The sequence below is a fragment of the Mytilus californianus genome, unplaced genomic scaffold, assembly GCF_021869535.1.
Source record: "Mytilus californianus isolate M0D057914Y unplaced genomic scaffold, xbMytCali1.0.p SCAF_8, whole genome shotgun sequence".
Classification (NCBI taxonomy): domain Eukaryota; kingdom Metazoa; phylum Mollusca; class Bivalvia; order Mytilida; family Mytilidae; genus Mytilus; species Mytilus californianus.
Genome location: NW_026262734.1, coordinates 37,526,720 through 37,547,193, shown reverse-complemented (window position 1 = coordinate 37,547,193; position 20,474 = coordinate 37,526,720). Strand labels below are relative to the sequence as shown.

The 20,474-nt window shown below is 31.1% G+C and overlaps 1 protein-coding gene across 8 annotated transcripts in view; it reads left to right on the top strand.

Moving 5' to 3' along the window:
* The window catches only part of LOC127711413 (transient receptor potential cation channel subfamily M member-like 2), a 550,384-nt gene that overhangs the window by 29,199 nt on the left and 500,711 nt on the right, over positions 1 to 20,474 (top strand). For all 8 annotated transcript variants that reach the window (XM_052217450.1, XM_052217436.1, XM_052217440.1 and 5 more), the window contains exons 13-20: positions 540 to 670; positions 1,187 to 1,425; positions 5,960 to 6,103; positions 7,720 to 7,861; positions 12,237 to 12,314; positions 15,689 to 15,829; positions 19,030 to 19,161; positions 19,695 to 19,940. In XM_052217450.1, coding sequence (XP_052073410.1) covers positions 540 to 670; positions 1,187 to 1,425; positions 5,960 to 6,103; positions 7,720 to 7,861; positions 12,237 to 12,314; positions 15,689 to 15,829; positions 19,030 to 19,161; positions 19,695 to 19,940 — 1,253 coding nt within the window. The remainder of the gene's footprint in view (positions 1 to 539; positions 671 to 1,186; positions 1,426 to 5,959; positions 6,104 to 7,719; positions 7,862 to 12,236; positions 12,315 to 15,688; positions 15,830 to 19,029; positions 19,162 to 19,694; positions 19,941 to 20,474) is intronic.

Sequence of the window (20,474 nt, the reverse complement as noted above, 5' to 3'; positions counted from 1 at the left end):
ATGAAATGAATACACCAGTTAAATGTAAGGAAAAATGCAAAAAATGATGTCATCTTGTGTTTTTGAAATTGAAATTTAAGTAAAGTTCTTATAAATCAACCGTCCTTGGATGGGATTCCAACTGTTGCCCAAATAAATTGCATTTTTATCTGCTTTAATTTGTAAGAGAGAGTCTTTTCCTGATTGCTATATGGTAAATATAAGAGAACATTATCAAGTAGCAAGTTAGGGCACTTAAACTATATACATATGAATATAAAATTTTAAAAAAAATGAACAAAATCTTAAAAAAAGAAGGAGTGTAAGTACTGATAAGTGTGTATAGCTTATACATCTTAATCATATGAGGAAAAGTAACAGTGTTTATTGATCACAAGTCTGCTACCAATAACTATGCACATTTTTTAGAATTTTGTTAATTTTTAGTTTTATATACCTTTTTGCATGGAATGCTCATTATATGATTATATCACAATGCGTAGATAGTTTCGATGATGCTTTGAACTCAGCTTGTCACATTTTATGTAACTATTTTGTAGGAAGTTTTGATGAGGCCATGCAGACAGCCATACTAAGTGATAATGTAAAGTTTGTACAGATTATTTTGAACCAAGGAGTTGTAATGAGAGAATATCTTACCCTCAAAAGATTGTTAAAACTTTATGACTTGGTAATATTTTGTTATGATTACATAAACAATTTCATTAATTTACAGAAAATGTGTCTAAGAAAAGAACATTTACATGATCTTTGAAACAAATATCCATAGAATACTTGTTAGGCAAGCGCCCTTTTGTTTTGTGTTTGAAATATTAATATGTGATTATACCCCAACACTAGTTTAGTCCAACTCTTCACCTAACAAATGTTTTAGTTCCTTTTTTTTCTTGTACTACTGAACATAATGACTTCATATATTGTCAGCAGCTTTATAGTAATGAATTATAAAATATATAAGCACTGTTTCATCTGTCAGACAACTACTTCCTGTTTGATGATTCTGCCAACAAATGTTGAATGGTAGATAACAGGCAATACATGAGGACAATATCTACAAGATATTTTAACTTAAATTCAGATTAACCCAATGGGAAAATTTTTGATATGGTACTTTATAAATAGTTTTCTTTTAAAATGTGTGTAGTAATACAAATTAAATATACATTTGTAATTTTATTGTTTTCAGGCATTGAAAGAAATAGATATAAACAATATGCCATTAAAAAAGGTAATCACTAAACTTGGCATGGACGAGACTAAAGATATGACAATGGAGAAATTGTCTGCCATTGTGGTTCGGTTAATGGACAAGTTTGATTATGACATGGGAGAAGAAGATAATGATGATGAGGAAAATGAGTATAAACGTGGACAATTTAAATATCCATACAAACAATTGCTCATCTGGTCAACACTGCTGCTAAGGTAATCTTTTATAGATGTATATACCATCAAACAAGACAATTTAAATATCCATACAAACAATTGCTCATCTGGTCAACACTGCTGCTAAGGTAATCTTTTATAGATGTATATACCATCAAACAGGACAATTTAAATATCCATATAAACACTTTCTGATCTATTTGGTCTTCATATTGAGGTTCGGTAACCAAAGTTTTTTTAACACTGTAAACATGGAAATTTTCGTGTAGGGGTTATTTTCACATTTCTGTAAATGTAGAAATGATTGAGTGCATTTATAATTGTGAATCCTTGACCACTGGCAAAAACTCAAAATGTAATTAAAGCGATTACAAAACTTTTATTAAAGGAAAATCACTGCTGAAGGTATGAATGCTAGTTTTTATACGACCGCAAAAAATTTTTGTGGTTGTATATTGGTATGACGTTGGCGTCGTCGTCGTCGTCGTCGTCGTCGTCCAGCGTCGTCGTCCGAAGACACATTGGCTTTCGCACTCTAACTTTAGTTTAAGTGAATGGATCTTTTAGAAATTTGACCATAAGGTTAAATACCACAAAAGGAAGGTTGGGATTGATTTTGGGGGTTATGGTACCAACAGTTAAGGAATAAGGGGCCAAAAAGGGGCCAAAAATAAGCATCTTCTAGTTTCCAGACAATAACTGTGGAACGGTGTATGGATCTCTCTGAAATTATACTACAAGTTTCCATACCACAAAGGGATGGTTAGGATTTGCTTTGGGGGGTTATGGCTCAAACCGTTTAGGAATTAAGGGCAAAAAAGGGGGAAAAACAAGGTTGTCCTGGTTAATGGACAAATACTTTAGTACAAAACATAATTTAAAGCAGTGTAAGGGAGATAAATCAAATACATCATTGAAATTATCTCCCTTACACTGCTTTTAAATTACGTATAAAGTAATGGTTAATGAACAATAAAGATAATTTAAAACAGTGTAAGGGAGGTAATCCAAATACAACTTTTTTGTTACTTCCCTTACACTGCTTTTAAATTAAGTTTAAAGAAATGCATATTTATAAAGGAAGACCAGTAAAAATATCTGCAAATGTTGCATCTTTTTTTTTTACAAAAAAATCCATATGAAAGATTTGACACTATATTTTTAATTCTATTATAAAATAGATTAAGTTAGCACTATGGTAAATTTAAATGGGTAATTATGGTTGCCAACTCCATTGGAAATTTGAATTGAGATTATGACCATATCTTGAGGGAAAGAATTTTTTGGGGGAAAAAAGAGGGGGGGGGGGGATAAAAATAAATTGTGGGGGGTCAATTTTTTCTCATTTCAGATTTCAGAAATTAAAAAGAATTATTCTTCAAATATTATTTTTTTTTCAAATTTCAAATATTGAAAAATTTCAAGAAGTAATCTTTAATTGCACAGTATGGCGCATTAGATTTGTAAAATCTTTGATCACATTTATTTATTTGTTATGCCGAATCTAACAGTGTATTTAGATTTTTAATTTTGGGTCCAGTTTTCAAATTGGTCTACATTAAGGTCCAAAGGGTCCAACATTTAACTTTGTTTGATTTTAGCAAAAATTGAATATATGAGGTTCTTTGATATGCTGAATCTAAACATGTATTTAGATTTTTGATTTTTGGCCCAGTTTTCAAGTTGGTCCAAATTGGGGTCCAAAATTAAACTTTGTTTGATTTCAACAAAAATTGAATATATGGGGTTCTTTGATATGCTGAATCTAACCATGTATTTAGATTTTTTATTTGTGGACCCCGTTATCAAATTGGTTCATATTGAGGTCAAAAGGGTCCAAAATTAAACTTTGTTTGATTTCATCTAGAATTGAATTATTGGGGTTCTTTGATATTCCAAATCTAACCGTGTATTAAGATTTTTAATTTTGGGTCCTGTTTTTTAAATTGCTCTACATTAAGGTCCAAAGGGTCCAAAATTAAACTTAGTTTGATTTTAACAAAAATTGAATTCTTGGGGTTCTTTGATATGCTGAATCTAAACATGTGTTTAGATTTTTGATTATGGGCCCAGTTTTCAAGTTGGTCCAAGATAGGGCCCAGTTTTCAAGTTGGTCCAAGATAGGGTCCAGTATTTAAACTTTGTTTGATTTCAACAAAAATTGAATATATGGGGTTCTTTGATATGCTGAATCTAAACATGTATTTAGATTTTTGATTATGGGCCCAGTTTTCAAGTTGGTCCAAATTGGGGTCCAAAATTAAACTTTGTTTGATTTCAACAAAAATTGAATATATGAGGTTCTTTGATATGCTGAATCTAAACATGTATTTAGATTTTTTATTTGTGGGCCCCGCTATCAAATTGGTTCATATTGAGGTCAAAAGGGTCCAAAATTAAACTTTGTTTGATTTCATCAAAAATTGAATTATTGGGGTTCTTTGATATGCCAAATCTAACCGTGTTTTTAGATTTTTAATTTGGGTCCCGTTTTTTAAATTGGTCTTCATTGAGGTCCAAAGGGTCCAAAATTAAACTTAGTTTGATTTAAGCAAAAATTGAATTCTTGGGGTTCTTTGATATGCTGAATCTAAACATGTGTTTAGATTTTTGATTATGGGCCCAGTTTTCAAGTTGGTCCAAGTTGGGGTCCAAAATAAAACTTTTTTTGATTTCAACAAAAATTGAATATATGGGGTTCTTTGATATGCTGAATCTAACCATGAATTTAGATTTTTTATTTGTGGGCCCCGCTATCAAATTGGTTCATATTGATGTCAAAAGGGTCCAAAATTAAACTTTGTTTGATTTCATCAAAAATTGAATTATTGGGGTTCTTTGATATTCCAAATCTAACCGTGTATTTAGATTTTTAATTTTAAGTCCCGTTTTTTAAATTGGTCTACATTAAGGTCCAAAGGGTCCAAAATTAAACTTAGTTAGATTTTAGCAAAAATTGAATTCTTGGGGTTCTTTGATATGCTGAATCTAAACATGTGTTTAGATTTTTGATTATGGGCCCAGTTTTCAAGTTTGTCCAAGTTGGGGTCCAAAATTAAACTTTGTTTGATTTTAACAAAAATTGAATATATGGGGTTCTTTGATATGCTGAATCTAACCATGTATTTTGATTTTGGACATTGGACCATAATAGGTAAATTAAAAAAATTCAAGTTCTTAGACCACATTCTTTCTGTGTCAGAAACCTATGCTGTGTCAAATATTTAATAACAATCCAAATTCAGAGCTGTATCAAGCTTGAATGTTGTGTCCATACTTGCCCCAACTGTTCAGGGTTCGGCCTCTGCGGTAGTATCAAGCTGCGCCCCAGCGAAGCATTTTATTATAATTGCAAACCTGATTCTGTTGCATTTTTTGCTTTAATAAAAACATTACCTTAATTTCTGAATTTACAGTATATTTGGCCATCAGGTTAAATGCACGAAAATGTCCTTGTTCAAATGGTTTGTAGAATTAGCGATGATATTAATGTAAAATGCAAATTAATAGTTGGTCCATGAATTTTACAAACACATGTAAAGTTAGGCATTGAAATCTTGAAAATACCAACCTTCAATAATATCCATGTTTACATACAGGACACTGGAATTCAGGTCATTTGGTTTTTGTCTTCCCTCCATAAAGTCGTGAAGGTTGACTTAGGTATGCTGTTAATGGTGTCAGCTTAGTCAACAATTTGTTAAAAGTTGTGACTAGTTTAGTTTAAGGGGAACCACTTGTAGATAGTTGACGATAATATTAGCATATGACAGGTCCCATTTTTAATGGATATTATTTGGCCTTGGAACTTTTGCTTAGTTTAAATGTTAAAGTTATATATATATGACACATTCCATAGATATTATTTGGCCCTGCATCGTCAATCATGGTCTATTGCCTTGAAACTTTTGCTTAGTTTAAATGTTAAAGTTTGTGATTAGCTCAGTTTAAGGGGAACCTCTTATGGTTAGTCAATGATATTTGGATTATTCAGTTGTGTTAGCATTAGCAAATCTCATTTCTATGAAGGTTTTTTGGCCTCACCCTCTCAGTCATGGTCTATTGATTTTGAACTTATGCACAGTTTAAATGTTAAATTAGTGATTAGCTCAGTTTAAGGGGAACCACAAATGTTTGGTCAATGATATTTGGTATGCAGTTGTGTTATATATAATTAGCATTAGCAAATCTCATTTCTATGAAGATTCTTTGGCCTCACCCTCTCAGTCATGGTCTATTGACTTCGAACTAATGTACTGTTTACATGTCAAAGTTTGTGATTATGTTAGTTAAAGGGGATAAAGTGATTCATTGGACAGATGTCATGAAGCCATTACTATTAAAATCATACAACTGTACTGTTAGACTCCTCGTCCTGAAAGACTCATGAGATATTTGCCAATGGATGGTACTAAGAAATCAACAATCAAATCAATCTCAAAGCATGATGTCTTTTTCTACCAAAAACATTTAATTGGCTGATTATAAACAAACTCATGTCAGAATGGTATACCTATGGGTTTTTTGTGTAGTGAATATCCAAGAATTTACATGGATTTTGCACTCTTTTCAGACAGCAGATGGCCAACTTTGCATTAAAGATGGGAGGTGAACCAGTGACAAGTACAGTAGCAGCTTCCAGAATACACTACTCCTTAGCCAAATATATACACAGAAATGAATTGTCTGTCAAAAATAAAGTCTTAGCCTATAAAGAGTAAGTATTTAGAGATAGAGTCTTGTGTTGTTAAAAAATAAAGATTTATCCAATAAGAGGGTCTGGATGGGGGTCCTTTATTTATTAATGTATTTTTTATTTATTTGTTCCACTATTCTCTATTTTGCATATTTTAGCACCTCATTATTCTCTATTCTTTATTTGTTTGTCCTTTATTCTGTACTTTTTGCCCATTAATATCTATTCTGTAAACCCCATCCAGACCCTCCTATTAAGAGTATCTAGATAGCCATAGAGATTGGTCCTATTCTTTACATTTTCTGCATGATATAAACAAAAGAAAAATCTCCATAAGAGTCAGTTGAACCCAAAATTTTTATGAAAATTTAAACATTTTTAAACCTGCTTGCCCTAGTAGGTGCAGGCGTTAAGTTTTGCGGTTTGTGATTCCAACTGTCTGTTAGTCTGTCAGTTTTGTCTGTCCATTTCTATGTCCTGCATTATGTTACAGTTTTGGTTTTAGGTCTACAGTTACAGTTTTTTTTTAAAGATAATTTTTTCTAGAATTATTGGTCATGTTTCAAGGGATGTCTTTCTGTCAGAATAATTCTTGGTCAGGTTTCAAGTGACAACTTTCTTTTCTAGAATTATGGGTCATATTTTGAGGGAGTTATTTCTATTCTAGAATTATGGGTTATATTTTTAAGGAGGTATTTCTTTTCTAGAATTAAGGGGCACATTTTATGTAAGATCTTGATTTTGAAGAATGTCTGGTCAGATTTTGATTGACATTGATTCCTCTCCCATTAGGTTTTTAACATACAATATATATCCACGCTGCAGGTGTTCATTAAATGAAAATTTACCCCATATCTCTTTTTAACAGCTAAAAATATACCAAAAACATTTTCTTCAATGATTTCCTTGCCTTTGATATTTTTTTTCTGTAACCTGTGTCTCTTATTAATACATGAGCTACGTCAGATAGAAATCGACCTTAAGAAGCGCACATATACATGTGCATGTATACGACTTTGATTTTGGAACATTCAAATACAAAATTAATGATGAATTTGGGTCTGTTTTGTAGGGTTCTTATATCAGCTCAAAACAGTTACAGACTTCATGGACTTTGCATAAAGATTTTTTCATCCAGAAATAGGTTAACAGATGTATTGATGTTTATTTTTATTGGTCGTCCCACTGTCTATATCACTCTGCTCAGCTCTTAATAAAATTGCATATCACGGCTTTGTGACGTCAAATATGTTGACCCGGCCTTAATAACTTTGACCCGGACATATCAGTGACGTCATAATGTTTGAACCGACGTTGATAAGTTTGACCAGAACTTATCAAGTCATCTTCCGGTTTACTTGTGAAACAAAGAAAACACTTCCAAAAGAGGCAAATACAGCCCGATAAATCGATAATCAGGTTAACTGCATATTGAGATTGTAAAATATCAGCTGCTCGACACAATATGAAGGCTTTTTGATCTCGTTCGCTGCGCTCACTCGACAAAAATCTTCATATTGTGACTCGCAGCTGATATTTTACAATATCAATTTGCAGACAACCTGATAATCGTTAAGCATAAGGTCTATTTCTATCTGACGCAGCTCACATGTAAACATCTATTTATTTTCTTACAGAGAGTTTGATGAATTAGCATCAGGGGTACTAGACGAATGTCATTCTAGAGATCCTATCAAAGCCATGATGATTGCTGAGAGGAGATCTCCTACCTGGAGTAATATGACAAGTATGCAGATGGCAGCCTCTGCTGACAATCAGGTAAGATAAATTACCATGTCGTTAGCTTGTACAAGTTTGGAAAAATTATGTGATCAAAGTTCAATACTGCAAGGTAGCATCAATGTAAATATTACATCAATAAAATAGAGGCAAAACATACCAAAATGATATCTAAACTCATAAGTCGAAGACAAAATTACAAACTAACAATGCCATGGCTAAAAAACAACAAAAACAAACATCAGTCTATGAAACACATCAGGGCTATTCAAGAAAAAGGTGTCTCCTGGGGACAGAAAGCCAATGAAATTAAGAGAGACCACAGACATTAAAGTTAAGGTGCAATATTTGTTATACATAGAAAATTTTGAATTTTTACCCCCTTCCAACATAATAATTAATCAATGACGTTCTTCCCCCTAGTGACACTTTTTTCTAGAACAGCCCTCATACAAAACTAAAGAATGAGATAAACAAACCCCCCAAAAAACCAGGGGATGGTTCTCATGTGGTCCAGTAGGTTAAGCAGATCCTGCTCCATATATTGCAGCTGTTGTGTCGCTCATTTTAGTACAAATTCTGTTAAGAATAAAAAAAATGATGTTTTTTTGCATGAAGGAACTATTGAACACAGATTGAGTTCCAACTTGGAACATTTCATATATGGAGTTCCATATTCATGCCCTTTTATTGGGAATATATAAAGTTCCTATTTTTAGCTCATTTTGCCCATTTTGACCATGCGAGCTATTGCCATTACTTGGGGTATATTTCATCCTTATGAACTTCTAAAAAATCTGTGTAAAATCTGTAATGAAATACTTTACTCAATTGTCCTCAAACTTGTCAATTATGTCTGCTGACATGGCTGTTGTTGCTATAAATAGAACATAGTAATCAAATGCATACAAAATTTCAATAATTCTGAAGTTCTGCAATTTTGAATGAATGAAATGTTCTTGATAAAATTCTACAAATGTGCCCTTTAAGAATATGTACAATGCCCTGAATGACCAATCTAGATGGCTACTATTACTAAAAAAAAAATCTGTAGACATTATAAACAAAAATTCTTATAAAATCAATAGCTTATTCAATTTTAATAATATTTTGGTGGAATTGTGTTATTATGAATCTCAGATATATGGCCCTCAACTTGTCACATTTTATCTCCACAGAATAAAAGTTTCCTAAAATAACATGAAGGAAATCATAGCAATCATTTCTAAAACCTCAAGACCAATATACATTGAAAACTATGTCAGCTGACATACAATCATTGCCAATATTATTTTGAATGGAACATAGTAGACAAATGCATATATTTATCCATTATTTTAAGTTTACAATTTTGATGAATTAAAGGATAGTGGAATGGCTCTTAAGTAGTCTTTTAAGAATAACTATCAGTACCTTGCTGGCCAACCAAAATGGGTGCCATTGATAATCAGTGTTCTCCCCAGGCCCTTAAAGGACCGCGGGCCCGCGATGTATAATTTTTTACCGTGGTGGTATCGTTCTTACCGCGATGTATAATTTTTCTCCGTGGTGCTAAAACTTTCAGTTAAAATATTGTAAATCAGTAAAGTTTTAAACGACCTGTTAAATCTTTTCCATGCAGTATAAAATTCCAGGTGAAATTTGACCAGTTCAAACCAGTTCAACACAGATTGTTCACACCACGTGATTGATTTACCTTATGAGGTTAACCTTGTTGATTGGATTTAATCATTGTAATTAACACTTGTAACATGATTCTTTTGTGTTTTAATTAAGAGTTCATAACTTTATGATCACAGATAACTATTTTATGGCTTCACTCTCCACCCAAGCAATGACCTGTGACAAGTCGGCAAATACTTTGTACACAAACAGTGTCTTGACCCGATAGGTACATTTTTTGTACATCATAATGGTGGCTCATTACGTATAATGGACAACTATACATTTCCCAATTCTTATATTATAGTATTATATGTCTCTGGTTAAACCATGGCCAATATTATCTTTAATTATGACATAGTTATTGCATGATAGTCGGGTTTCAAACTGTAGTATCTGTCTGTACATATCACATGACCCAGTTAGTTCACGTAGAATATTCAAGTTTATTTACAATTAATTGCAATCTATTATATTTTATAAATAAAATGCATGACTGTACCTTCAAACTGGATATCTATATCCATAACTAATGAATAAAAGAAGTAATCTTGCAAATTTTATCAGCACATGTTAAATCTATTTATATCTACTTCCTGTCATTTAGGCGGGAAAATAGGGAGACTTAGTTGTTGACATTGAATATGGTTACTTATAGATCTATAGACCAAAGATATATATATATAGATTTAGGAATTCTTTTTAAATGGTTCATGACAAATAAAGATTTAGATTTTAGAACAGTATTAAGTCAGTATCTATGTTTGATTATCACCAAAGACAAGAAAGGTTAATATTTATATGAAATCTATGGCAAATTGTTCTAAAATTTATGAAAAATTTCTTTTTATTAAAATCTAAGATAGAAACTGGTTCAAATAATAAAACAATATTTGCAATTGTTCTTGTTAATTTCATATCTTCTTATGACAGGAATCCTTTCACATACAACAACTTTTTTTCTAGAAACTAGAAAGTTTTTTAAATTGAACATTTTTGTTCTCTTTTGAATGATATTTTATTTTTATTGATTTTGGATTTTATAAAAGATTTAATTACTTTAAATTCAGATGAATATTTTATTATGAATCATTATTTATTTATTTTAAAAAAGTATTAAAGTATACAAACTGTTTTTTTATTTACTTCTTTTTTACCAATAATTTTCTGAATCAATGTCTACATAACACAGTACCACAGTATTAAAACAAAACAAGAGACATAAAAACTACAGTTACTGTAACTAGAGCTAAGTGACGCGACGCGACACAACTGATTGAATGAAATATTTCACCAAGAAGTCCACACGCGTTACCCTGGTGCTATCCAAAAATCCTGTGGAGAACACTGATAATGTTTCTTCTGTGGATTTTTAGTTCAAAATTATGAATTATTTCTAAAATTATTTGGATGAAACATGTTGAAGAGAGGTGAAAGATACCAAGGGGAATTTCAAACTCATAAGTCAAAAACAAACTGACAATGCCATGGCAAAAAAACAAAAACAATGTAAAGACAAACAACAGTACACAAAAAACATCATAGAAAACTAAAGACTGAGCAACATGAACACCACCAAAAACTGGGGGTGATCTCAGGTGCTCAGGAAGGGTAAGCAGATCCTGCTCCACTTATGACATCAACCTGGTGATAAGTCTAGTTTGGTAGGTCATTAGAACATGAGAAATGACTTCATAAAGATTGATTGATGACCAGTGCTATATAATTTACCCAATCTGGACCAAATTTAGACAATCATCAAAATAGAGTATATGTTAACAATTATGTCATACCTACCATTTTACTCATGAGCATGTTCTGCCAAACATTTCTTTTGTTATTATTGATAGCCATCATCTCAAACAATACCGCTACTAAAAATAGAAAAGTTCATCAAAAATTGTAGTTAAAAAATTATGAAAAACATTTGACGACCGAATTGCATATTTACTTAAGGGAATAAACAGCTGCGCCATGAGTGCATGATACGCCAGTCACTTTTTCAATAGATATAAACCAGTCACCAAAGTTTCATGAAAACTGCTCAAAGCATTTTTGAGTAATTGTCTGAAAACTGGAAAATCCCCCTTTTTTAATGAATAAAACCCCATAACTCGTAAACATAAAATATAAAATTTATTAAAATCATAAGGGAGCTCACATCAATAGACATAAACATTTCACCAAAGTTTCATGAAAACTGTTCAAAGCATTTTTGAGTTATTGTCTGAAAACTGGAAAATCCTCCTTTATTAATGAATAAAACCCCATAACTCAGAAACGTAAAATCCAAAATTTATAAAAATCGAAAGGGAGCTCACATCAATAGATATAAACAATTCACCAAAGTTTCATGCAAATTGGTTAAAGTGTTATTGTCCGACATGTTGACGACGGAAGGACAAAGATATAGCATAATATGCCCGTAAACCGGCGTATAAAAACCTAATGTTGTACATATGACAGCTAGAATACATGGCTGTTCATGAATGTTATAGCAACTTGTCAGTGTTGATAATTTAAATTTAGGTGAACGACTGAGGATCCTTGTAATCTCTGTGTATTTTTATTGGTTAAGATTGTAATTTGTTGCACATAGTGCAATTTGTTACCTTCTTTACCAGACAATACCTTTCCATGGCTTAACATAGTTTTGCTGATAATTGTTAATTTTGTATTGTTATGTTACTGTGTAAAAGCAATTGACACCACATGACATTCATTCACATGCCTCATATTTCTATTTTTGCAGACTTTTTTGGCATCAGTTGTATGTCAAAATTCTATCAATTCAACATGGAAGATGGGAATAGGGTCATCCTGGCAAAAGGTAAGTCTAAACATTTTAAAATTGACTTACAGAAAAGCAATATTTTGGGAAAATAAATTCTCAATGCACTGTATTGAAAAATATGATACACAACATTATAAAAAGTAGAATCACTTCAGTGCTGTATTACTATTATGTATTACTTATTTCACGATCATGTAAAATATCTGGTTTGTAATATACTGCAGACATGTGATTCTTCTGGCGGGAGTCAAAATCTTCCGATTTTTAAGCCCTCTACCATCCCTCTTATTAATAATTCAAATCTTCTGGTTTTTTTTTAAATTTTCAACATTAATCATGTTTTTGTGTCACTGATGTAATTTTTACCTGTAAATCAAAGAACTTATATAATTATATTGCTTCACTTGACAGCTTGGGTGTTAAATATACTATTAATTAACGATTTTTACCTCAGGCTATCTGCCGGTTATGTAATAAAAGCTTTGTGTATTTGAAAACACTTAAAAGAAATTTCGGGTTACTTCCCTTGTTATATCATGTTTTAAGTTATTCTCCTTAAAATAATGTATATTGATAAAAGAATGTAAATGAATACAAATTGAACAAAGAATCATATAAGGATGGTATTTTAATGACTTTAAATGTCTTAGTATTTAAAAAAAATAATATTTTGAAAAATGTTTTGAAAGATCTATACTTCTTCCTAATGCTTTAATTGAAATTTAATAATATGTATTAACCTTATAATTGTGTAGAGGATATTTATGCTAAATCTGGCTAAACTAACATCACCTAGAAAAAATGGAACAACACATTAAAACACATAAACAAATAGATGACAAAGATGAGTCTTGAGAGAAATCATATACAATTAGTATACCTTAGTGTTGAAAAATGTTTCACATAGTAACAATATAGAGAGAATACATTAATAGCAATGCTTTTATCTTTAAAAAAACAGAAATATGTAGCTTTATCATCAAAATGAACACTCAAAACGTCGATAAATATGTCGATAAAAAAATCTCCAGTTATGATGCCCAAACTCCAGCTGAAAATGTTCAAATCTCCAGTTGTGACATGACAACTCTGTCACATATATGATACTGTCAAATCAGGAAATTAACGTGTGCATTTATTATTTCGAATCCTTGACCCCTGACAAAAATTTGAAATTTAATAAATGTGATTGCAAAATTTTTATGAAGAAAAATCACAACTGAAATTATAAATGTGAATTTTTATTATTGCCAACCTGATACTGTTCCTTACATCACAATGATTTCTGAATTTACAGTAATGTAAAAGGCAACTTATAGTTGATGTGCTAATTTAACCCTAGTGCAAAAATTTTATCCATTGAAATGGCAGAAAAAACAAATACATGTAAAATATCAACTTTTACAGTACATGTATCTTTCTATGCTAAAGTGGTTTTTGGTAGCTTTTAGGTTTTTTATGTGATCATATCAATCTTACTTTTTATCAGAGCTCCAGATAAGAATTCCACAAATATTCACTCTGTGGTTAAAGTTTTTGAAATATAAATAACTTTATTACACCATCCTGGATTTCTACCAAACTTGGACAGAAGCTTGTTTATGATCATAAGATAATATCCAAAAGTAAATTTTGTAAAAAAAAAATTCCGTTTTTTCCGTATTTTACTTATATATGGACTTAGTTTTTCTGCCAGGAAACATTACATTCACTCTGTGGTTCAAGTTTTAGAAATTTTAATAACTTTCTTAAACTATCCTGGATTTCTACCAAACTTGGAAAGAAGCTTGTTTATGATCATAAGATAGTATGCAGAGGTAAATTTAAAAAAAAAAAATCATTTTTTCCGTATTTTACTTATAAATGGACTTAGTTTTTCTGCCAGTTAACATTACATTCACTCTGTGGTTAAAGTTTTTAAAATTTTAACAACTTTCTTAAACTATCTTGGATTTGTACCAAACTTGGACAGAAGCTTGTATATGATTAAAAGCTAGTATCTAGAAGGAAATTTTGTTAAAATTTTGTTCCATTTTTCCTTATTTTACTTATAAATGGACTTAGTTTTTCTTCCAGTTAACATTACATACAGTCTGCAGTTTTAAGTTTTTAAAACAATTATTAGATTCATAAACTATCCTGGATTTTTACCAAACTTGGACAGAAGCTACTTACAATCAAAAGATAGTATAGAGAGGAATATTTTTATTAATTTTTTTCCTCATTTTTGTTGAGCCTGCGATTAACAGCAAAAGTAGGCGAGACACTGGGTTCCGCGGAACCCTTACGAATTTTTATGTAATATATGTGAAATTTAGGTGCTGTAAGAAAGTTTTGCCAGTCCTTTCACCTATTTGCCAGATCTACTTTTTAATAAAAATAATAAGTAGTTCCCAGATTTAAGATATACCCCAAAACCTTGACCAGGTTTATAGGTTTAATGACGGAGACCACATTCAACTTAAATTTACAGAGTTAAATTTACAAATAATTCTGCAACATCAAATAAATAAATGACAATGTTAAACTGCACTTGCCAATAAGACAACTATCATAAGCATACAGAACAATAAGACAAAAACAAAAAAAGTGTCAAGATGCATTGACGTAAAAAACGGATATGTCTATTCACTCATCAACTAAAATGAAAAAAATAATATATAAACTAAAATTATACTTGAATGTTTTTGTTTAATTTAATTTACATAAATCTGGGTTAAGTTGTCCCAGCTGGTTAGAACTTTTGGTTTCTGATGCTTTCCAACTACATATATCATGTCATAATTGATTTGGCCTTTCACTTTTTCCAACTGATTTCACTCTTGACAAAACCCCGTGTTTATCGTTCTAGCAATGTTCTCGTTAAGGTACGCAAGCGTGTCTTGTTATCATCATAATAACTTTCCCTAAAGTATCAAAAAGAAGCTGAAAACATGCTTCTATTCAATATTTTTATCGGATATTTACATTCGTTTAAATTCATTGTATGTTATGATAAATCCCGAGCAATTCGAAAAAATATGACAAGAAGACAAACGCTAGTTGGATAAACGCCGAGAAGATCTAAATGTTTTCATAAACACATGTACCTTTTGAGCAACGGAAAATTCCAACAGGGACCCATTTCGGCTACTTGATGCAGGGCTCTATTTTTAGAACGAAAGGACATTTCCAATTATAAATATTATAAAAATAGATTTATGCGACGACTGTAATCAGATAAGGGTAAATAACGAAAACGATAGCAAATAAAAGCGTTAAGAACTCATGGTTTTGGCATATAATTGGGTTTTCCTTTGAATGAATTGGGTTTTTGAACCCTGCATTGGGCAATTGCATTGGGTTTTTAATTATTTGTATTGCGTGATCATGCAAATACGCAGCTTATCTGGAGCTCTGTTTTTATACAGGTATTTATGGTGAGTTTGTTCCCCTTCTTGGCAGCAACACCACTCCTGGATATAGACAGACTTGGAGACAATAAGATGCCACCAGCTTACAAGTTACTGACATTTCTAACTTCACCAATAGCAAAGTTTACTTACCACTCCGTAAGTTTATGTATTTTCTTTAAAAAAAACTGTATTTTCTAAATATACTGCCGAAATTTACCAAAAAGAATTAACTTTAAATAAATCAAATATAAACGGTAATAACTGTCCTTTCCTAGATTTAGATATTTCAGTTTTACACGGGAAACTCTACACAAAAATCTAAGACGAATTTTCGTTCCCTATTGTTAATTTTCCTTTTTTTGGAAAGTGATGTTCCTTTGACACCATTTTACGGTGTTTATATATCACAACTTGATTGCTATGCCCGTGTCTGTTGTGACATTTTGGATTTCAATGAACGTAATATTTATATTTACTGATAAATTATTAAGTCGGGGATTTCATTACCACAAATTTTTCAAACAGATAGCACATCCTAATTTTAACAGAGATGTTCTTAACTGAACCGAAAAATTTAGATACGATCTGGGTAAACTAATAGAGCCTTTAAATAAACTTATTCCATAAGGTTTCCAATTCAACACTGTAATTAGATCTTTGAATATTGTTTTTATTGGTATTAATATTGATTTTGCGATCAGTAAATTAAAATCAAACTAATTTAAATATAATTTTTATATACATATGACGATTCATGGCTCTACAATCTGTCGATACCTGTATCTTGGCATTGCACAAGGTCATGTTTTTCTCTGACTGTTAATGACTTCTTTACATTAAATCCATTGGATGTTGGATGTGTACTGATTGATTTTTTAGTCCTAGATGCAGGATTTTTTTATTAGTTGTTATTGGCTTTGAACAAGCTGTCAGTAACTGTGGGTACTCTCAGTTCTGTACTTAGTGTCTTTTTTGTTGTGGGGATGTATAAATACACTGCCATGCCCCGTCTGTGATTTTGTTAGATGTCTTTCTGCTTTGAATCGATCTGATGAGTTAGGCCTTTTTCAACTAATTTTTAAAGGCAATGCCTTAACACCTTTAATGGTATTGGGCAATAACCATTTTGTTTCTACATGGGGGTAAATATGTTATGACAAAAAATCCAGAAAAGTAAAATTCTTTCATCTTCTCTTTGTGATATTCTGTGTTTTTTAATGTTATTCATTGACACTGGGCAGTAAAGAGTCAAACGGTGTTTTTTGTTAGTTTTCAAAACTTTTGATAGAGTTGCATTTTGCATTATGAGCAGTCAACCGTTTCACATACTGGTATTACTTAAAAATCTGTGTGAAAGAGTGAGGGTTTATTTCGAGTGGTATTTTAATCTTAAGTTGTTTTTAAGATCAGTTCAGTCATTGATATAATAATGAAAAGTCGATTGAACTATGGCTAGTCGCCACATTTCAATAATAACTCAGCTTTCTCAGGATTCCGCTTATTTTCTTTTTTTAATTAGAACATTCTGTATGTGCCTGTCCCAAGTCAGGAGCCTGTAATTCAGTGGTTGTCGTTTGTTTCTATGTATCATATTTGTTTTTCGTTCATTGTTTTGTATGTAAATTAGGCCGTTAGTTTTCTTGTTTGCATTGTTTTACATTTGTCATTTCAGGGCCTTTTATGGCTGAGTATGTGGTATGGGTTTTGCTCATTGTTGAAGGCTGTACGGTGACCTATAGTTGTTAATTTCTGTGTCATTTGGTCTCTTGTGGAGAGTTGTCTCTTTGGCAATTTTACCAAATCTTGTTATTTTTTTTGTTGGTACGTCGAATGTACGAAATCCGCCTAAACTATCAATATCCATCTGGAATTTGTTGAAAACAGAGCTGTTAAAAATCTTCTGACCGTTCGACATAGCTGCTATTAAGTCAGACCCTTTGTCAGGTAAATAATTAGGATTTATTAGGTCTGACAAGTTAGTTATACATCCTTAGGTCCTATAAAAAAAAAATTTAAATCCAAAACTAACAGTGCCAAAGGTTGACATCCAAGAATCAGTGAAAAGTTTGATACCCTCTGGTTTTCACCTCTATAAATTGAAGATGTAAAAACTAGAAAGTACCAAACTTATCAGGTTTAACTGACATTATGCAACTTGCAGTGTTGAATTTAACCCTTGACCAATGCAAATAACAAGTGATAATAGTTCGATTGAACAAACAACAGGTGATAGAATATTAATTACTCGATATGGCTTCTGTTTATGGCAAACCCCAAAGATGACTAAAGTTAATAAAAGCATTGAATTTTTACTAGATAACATTTTTATTCGCTATGGAGATTCCGTATATCGTCAAGTTATCGGAATTCCAATGGAGACTAAGTGTTTACTAAATTCTATCATAAGGACAAGGACATCATTCGTAAATATAAATCAACATGCAGACATCTTATACGTTCAGGTATTTCACATCAAATATATGTTTATAAGATTTGTTTTGCAGTTGATGTATTTGATGTTTCTGATGCTATTTACATATTTTTTTTTTTTTTTGCAGTTGATGTATTTGATGTTTGTGATGTTATTTACATATTTGTATTTGTTTTTCAGGTAATAATTTAATATTTGAGATGTTATTTACATATTTTGAATTTGTTTTTCAGTTGATGTATTTGATGTTTGTGATGCTATTTACATATTTGTATTTGTTTTTCAGGTAATAGTTTGATGTTTGAGATGTTATTTACATACTTTGTATTTATTTTTCAGGTATTATTTGATGTTTGAGATATTATTTACATACTTTGTATTTGTTTTTTCAGTTGATGTATTTGATGTTTGTGATGCTATTTACATATTTGTATTTGTTTTTCAGGTAATAGTTTGATGTTTGAGATGTTATTTACATACTTTGTATTTATTTTTCAGGTATTATTTGATGTTTGAGATATTATTTACATACTTTGTATTTGTTTTTTCAGTTGATGTATTTGATGTTTGAGATGCTATTTACATATTTTGTATTTGTTTTTTCAGTTGATGTATTTGATGTTTCTGATGCTATTTACATATTTTGTATTTGTTTTTCAGGTAATATTTTGATATTTGAGATATTATTTACATATTTTGTATTTGTTTTTCAGTTGATGTATTTGATGTTTCTGATGCTATTTACATATTTTGTATTTGTTTTTCAGGTAATATTTTGATATTTGAGATGTTATTTACATATTTTGTATTTGTTTTTCAGGTATTATTTGATGTTTGAGATATTATTTACATATTTTGTATTTGTTTTTCAGGTAATATTTTGATATTTGAGATATTATTTACATATTTTGTATTTGTTTTTCAGTTGATGTATTTGATGTTCCTGATGCTATTTACATATTTTGTATTAGTGGAGTTTCGGACAGCATATGTTACACCTATAGAAGTTGTGTGTATTGTTTGGATATTTACATTTATAATAGACAATGTATATACAGTAAGTCACTCCTGATAAAACTGGTTTTTAGTATAGATGTCTGTTATATCAACTTAGAACTCGAGTAACTGCAAAGTTAACTGAGTGATACTCAAGTACATGTACTTACTAAGAAATAGTAGATGTATGTCAACTGAATTGAAAGAATAACTTGTGTTGACAAGTATTTCAGATCGCGTCACTTTCCCCATTGCATAAATGCAAACCTCAATTCAAAGCATTTGAGATAAAGTAGAAAACAAATTATAAAACTTTGTTTGTGATAAATTATAAAAGATGTTACAATGCATTTTCCATTATAAGCAAATCTTCTTCATCCATTCACATTTAAAGGAAATGATATTTGGTCAAATTAAACAATATATTTCTGTTGGTTACACATTCATATAGAATTTGAATAAGTTCAGAATTGAGTTCAAATGATAAAATATATACTTTCCACGAAAGACTGGCCGTTCCATGTAAGCCTGTAAAACTAGTTAATATTTTATTTAGAATATTTATTAACATAAAGAGATTTTTGTTTGTTCCAGTGTCTTGCATTTCCATCCCCGACACTAAATGGTACCATCAGAGACTGGTTTGGACTGTTAAAGTTTCTAGACATTGGGAACTGTGTATTAGCTGTAGTAGCATTTATGATGCATTTAGAAGGAACCAAAGCTATGGAAGCAAAGTCTATATTTTGTATCAATGCTGTTGTATTTTACATCAGAGTATTGGAAGTTTATACAGTGAACAGTAGATTAGGACCTAAAATGGTGATGATTAAAAAAATGGTATGTTATATTGTACACTGATTTTAGAGGATATGATTAAAAGGAGATATAGGTTACTGTTAATTCAGTATTATTCCTAGGATATCAATTTTCGTGGTTGTAGGTGAACCACAAATTAAACTTTTTGACAAGGCACAAAATTTTTAGAGGCAGACTGCTTCTATGACCATGATCTCTTTTTCATGCTTCATTGGTCAACATTTAAGTATTGGTGATTAGGTCTGTTTCTCAGATACTATAAGCAATAGCTCATATGTATGAGATAACAGTATAAACTGATTTAAAGGTGTACAATGTTAACATTATGTTTAGGTAACTAAGTCTATGTATGGAAGGATTGTAAGGTGAACATATCTGTCTGACAGGCTTCATCTGACCTGAGCTGGTTTTCATGGATAAATTTGGTCTGTGATATCTGCAGTAAGGTCTTCATCTTAAAGACTTCCTACATAAAATTCAACAGTGATCAGTAAAGCAGGCTTAAAATCTCATCGAGTGCTTTTTTGTTTAAAAAAGCAGTTTATGTTAGTACTT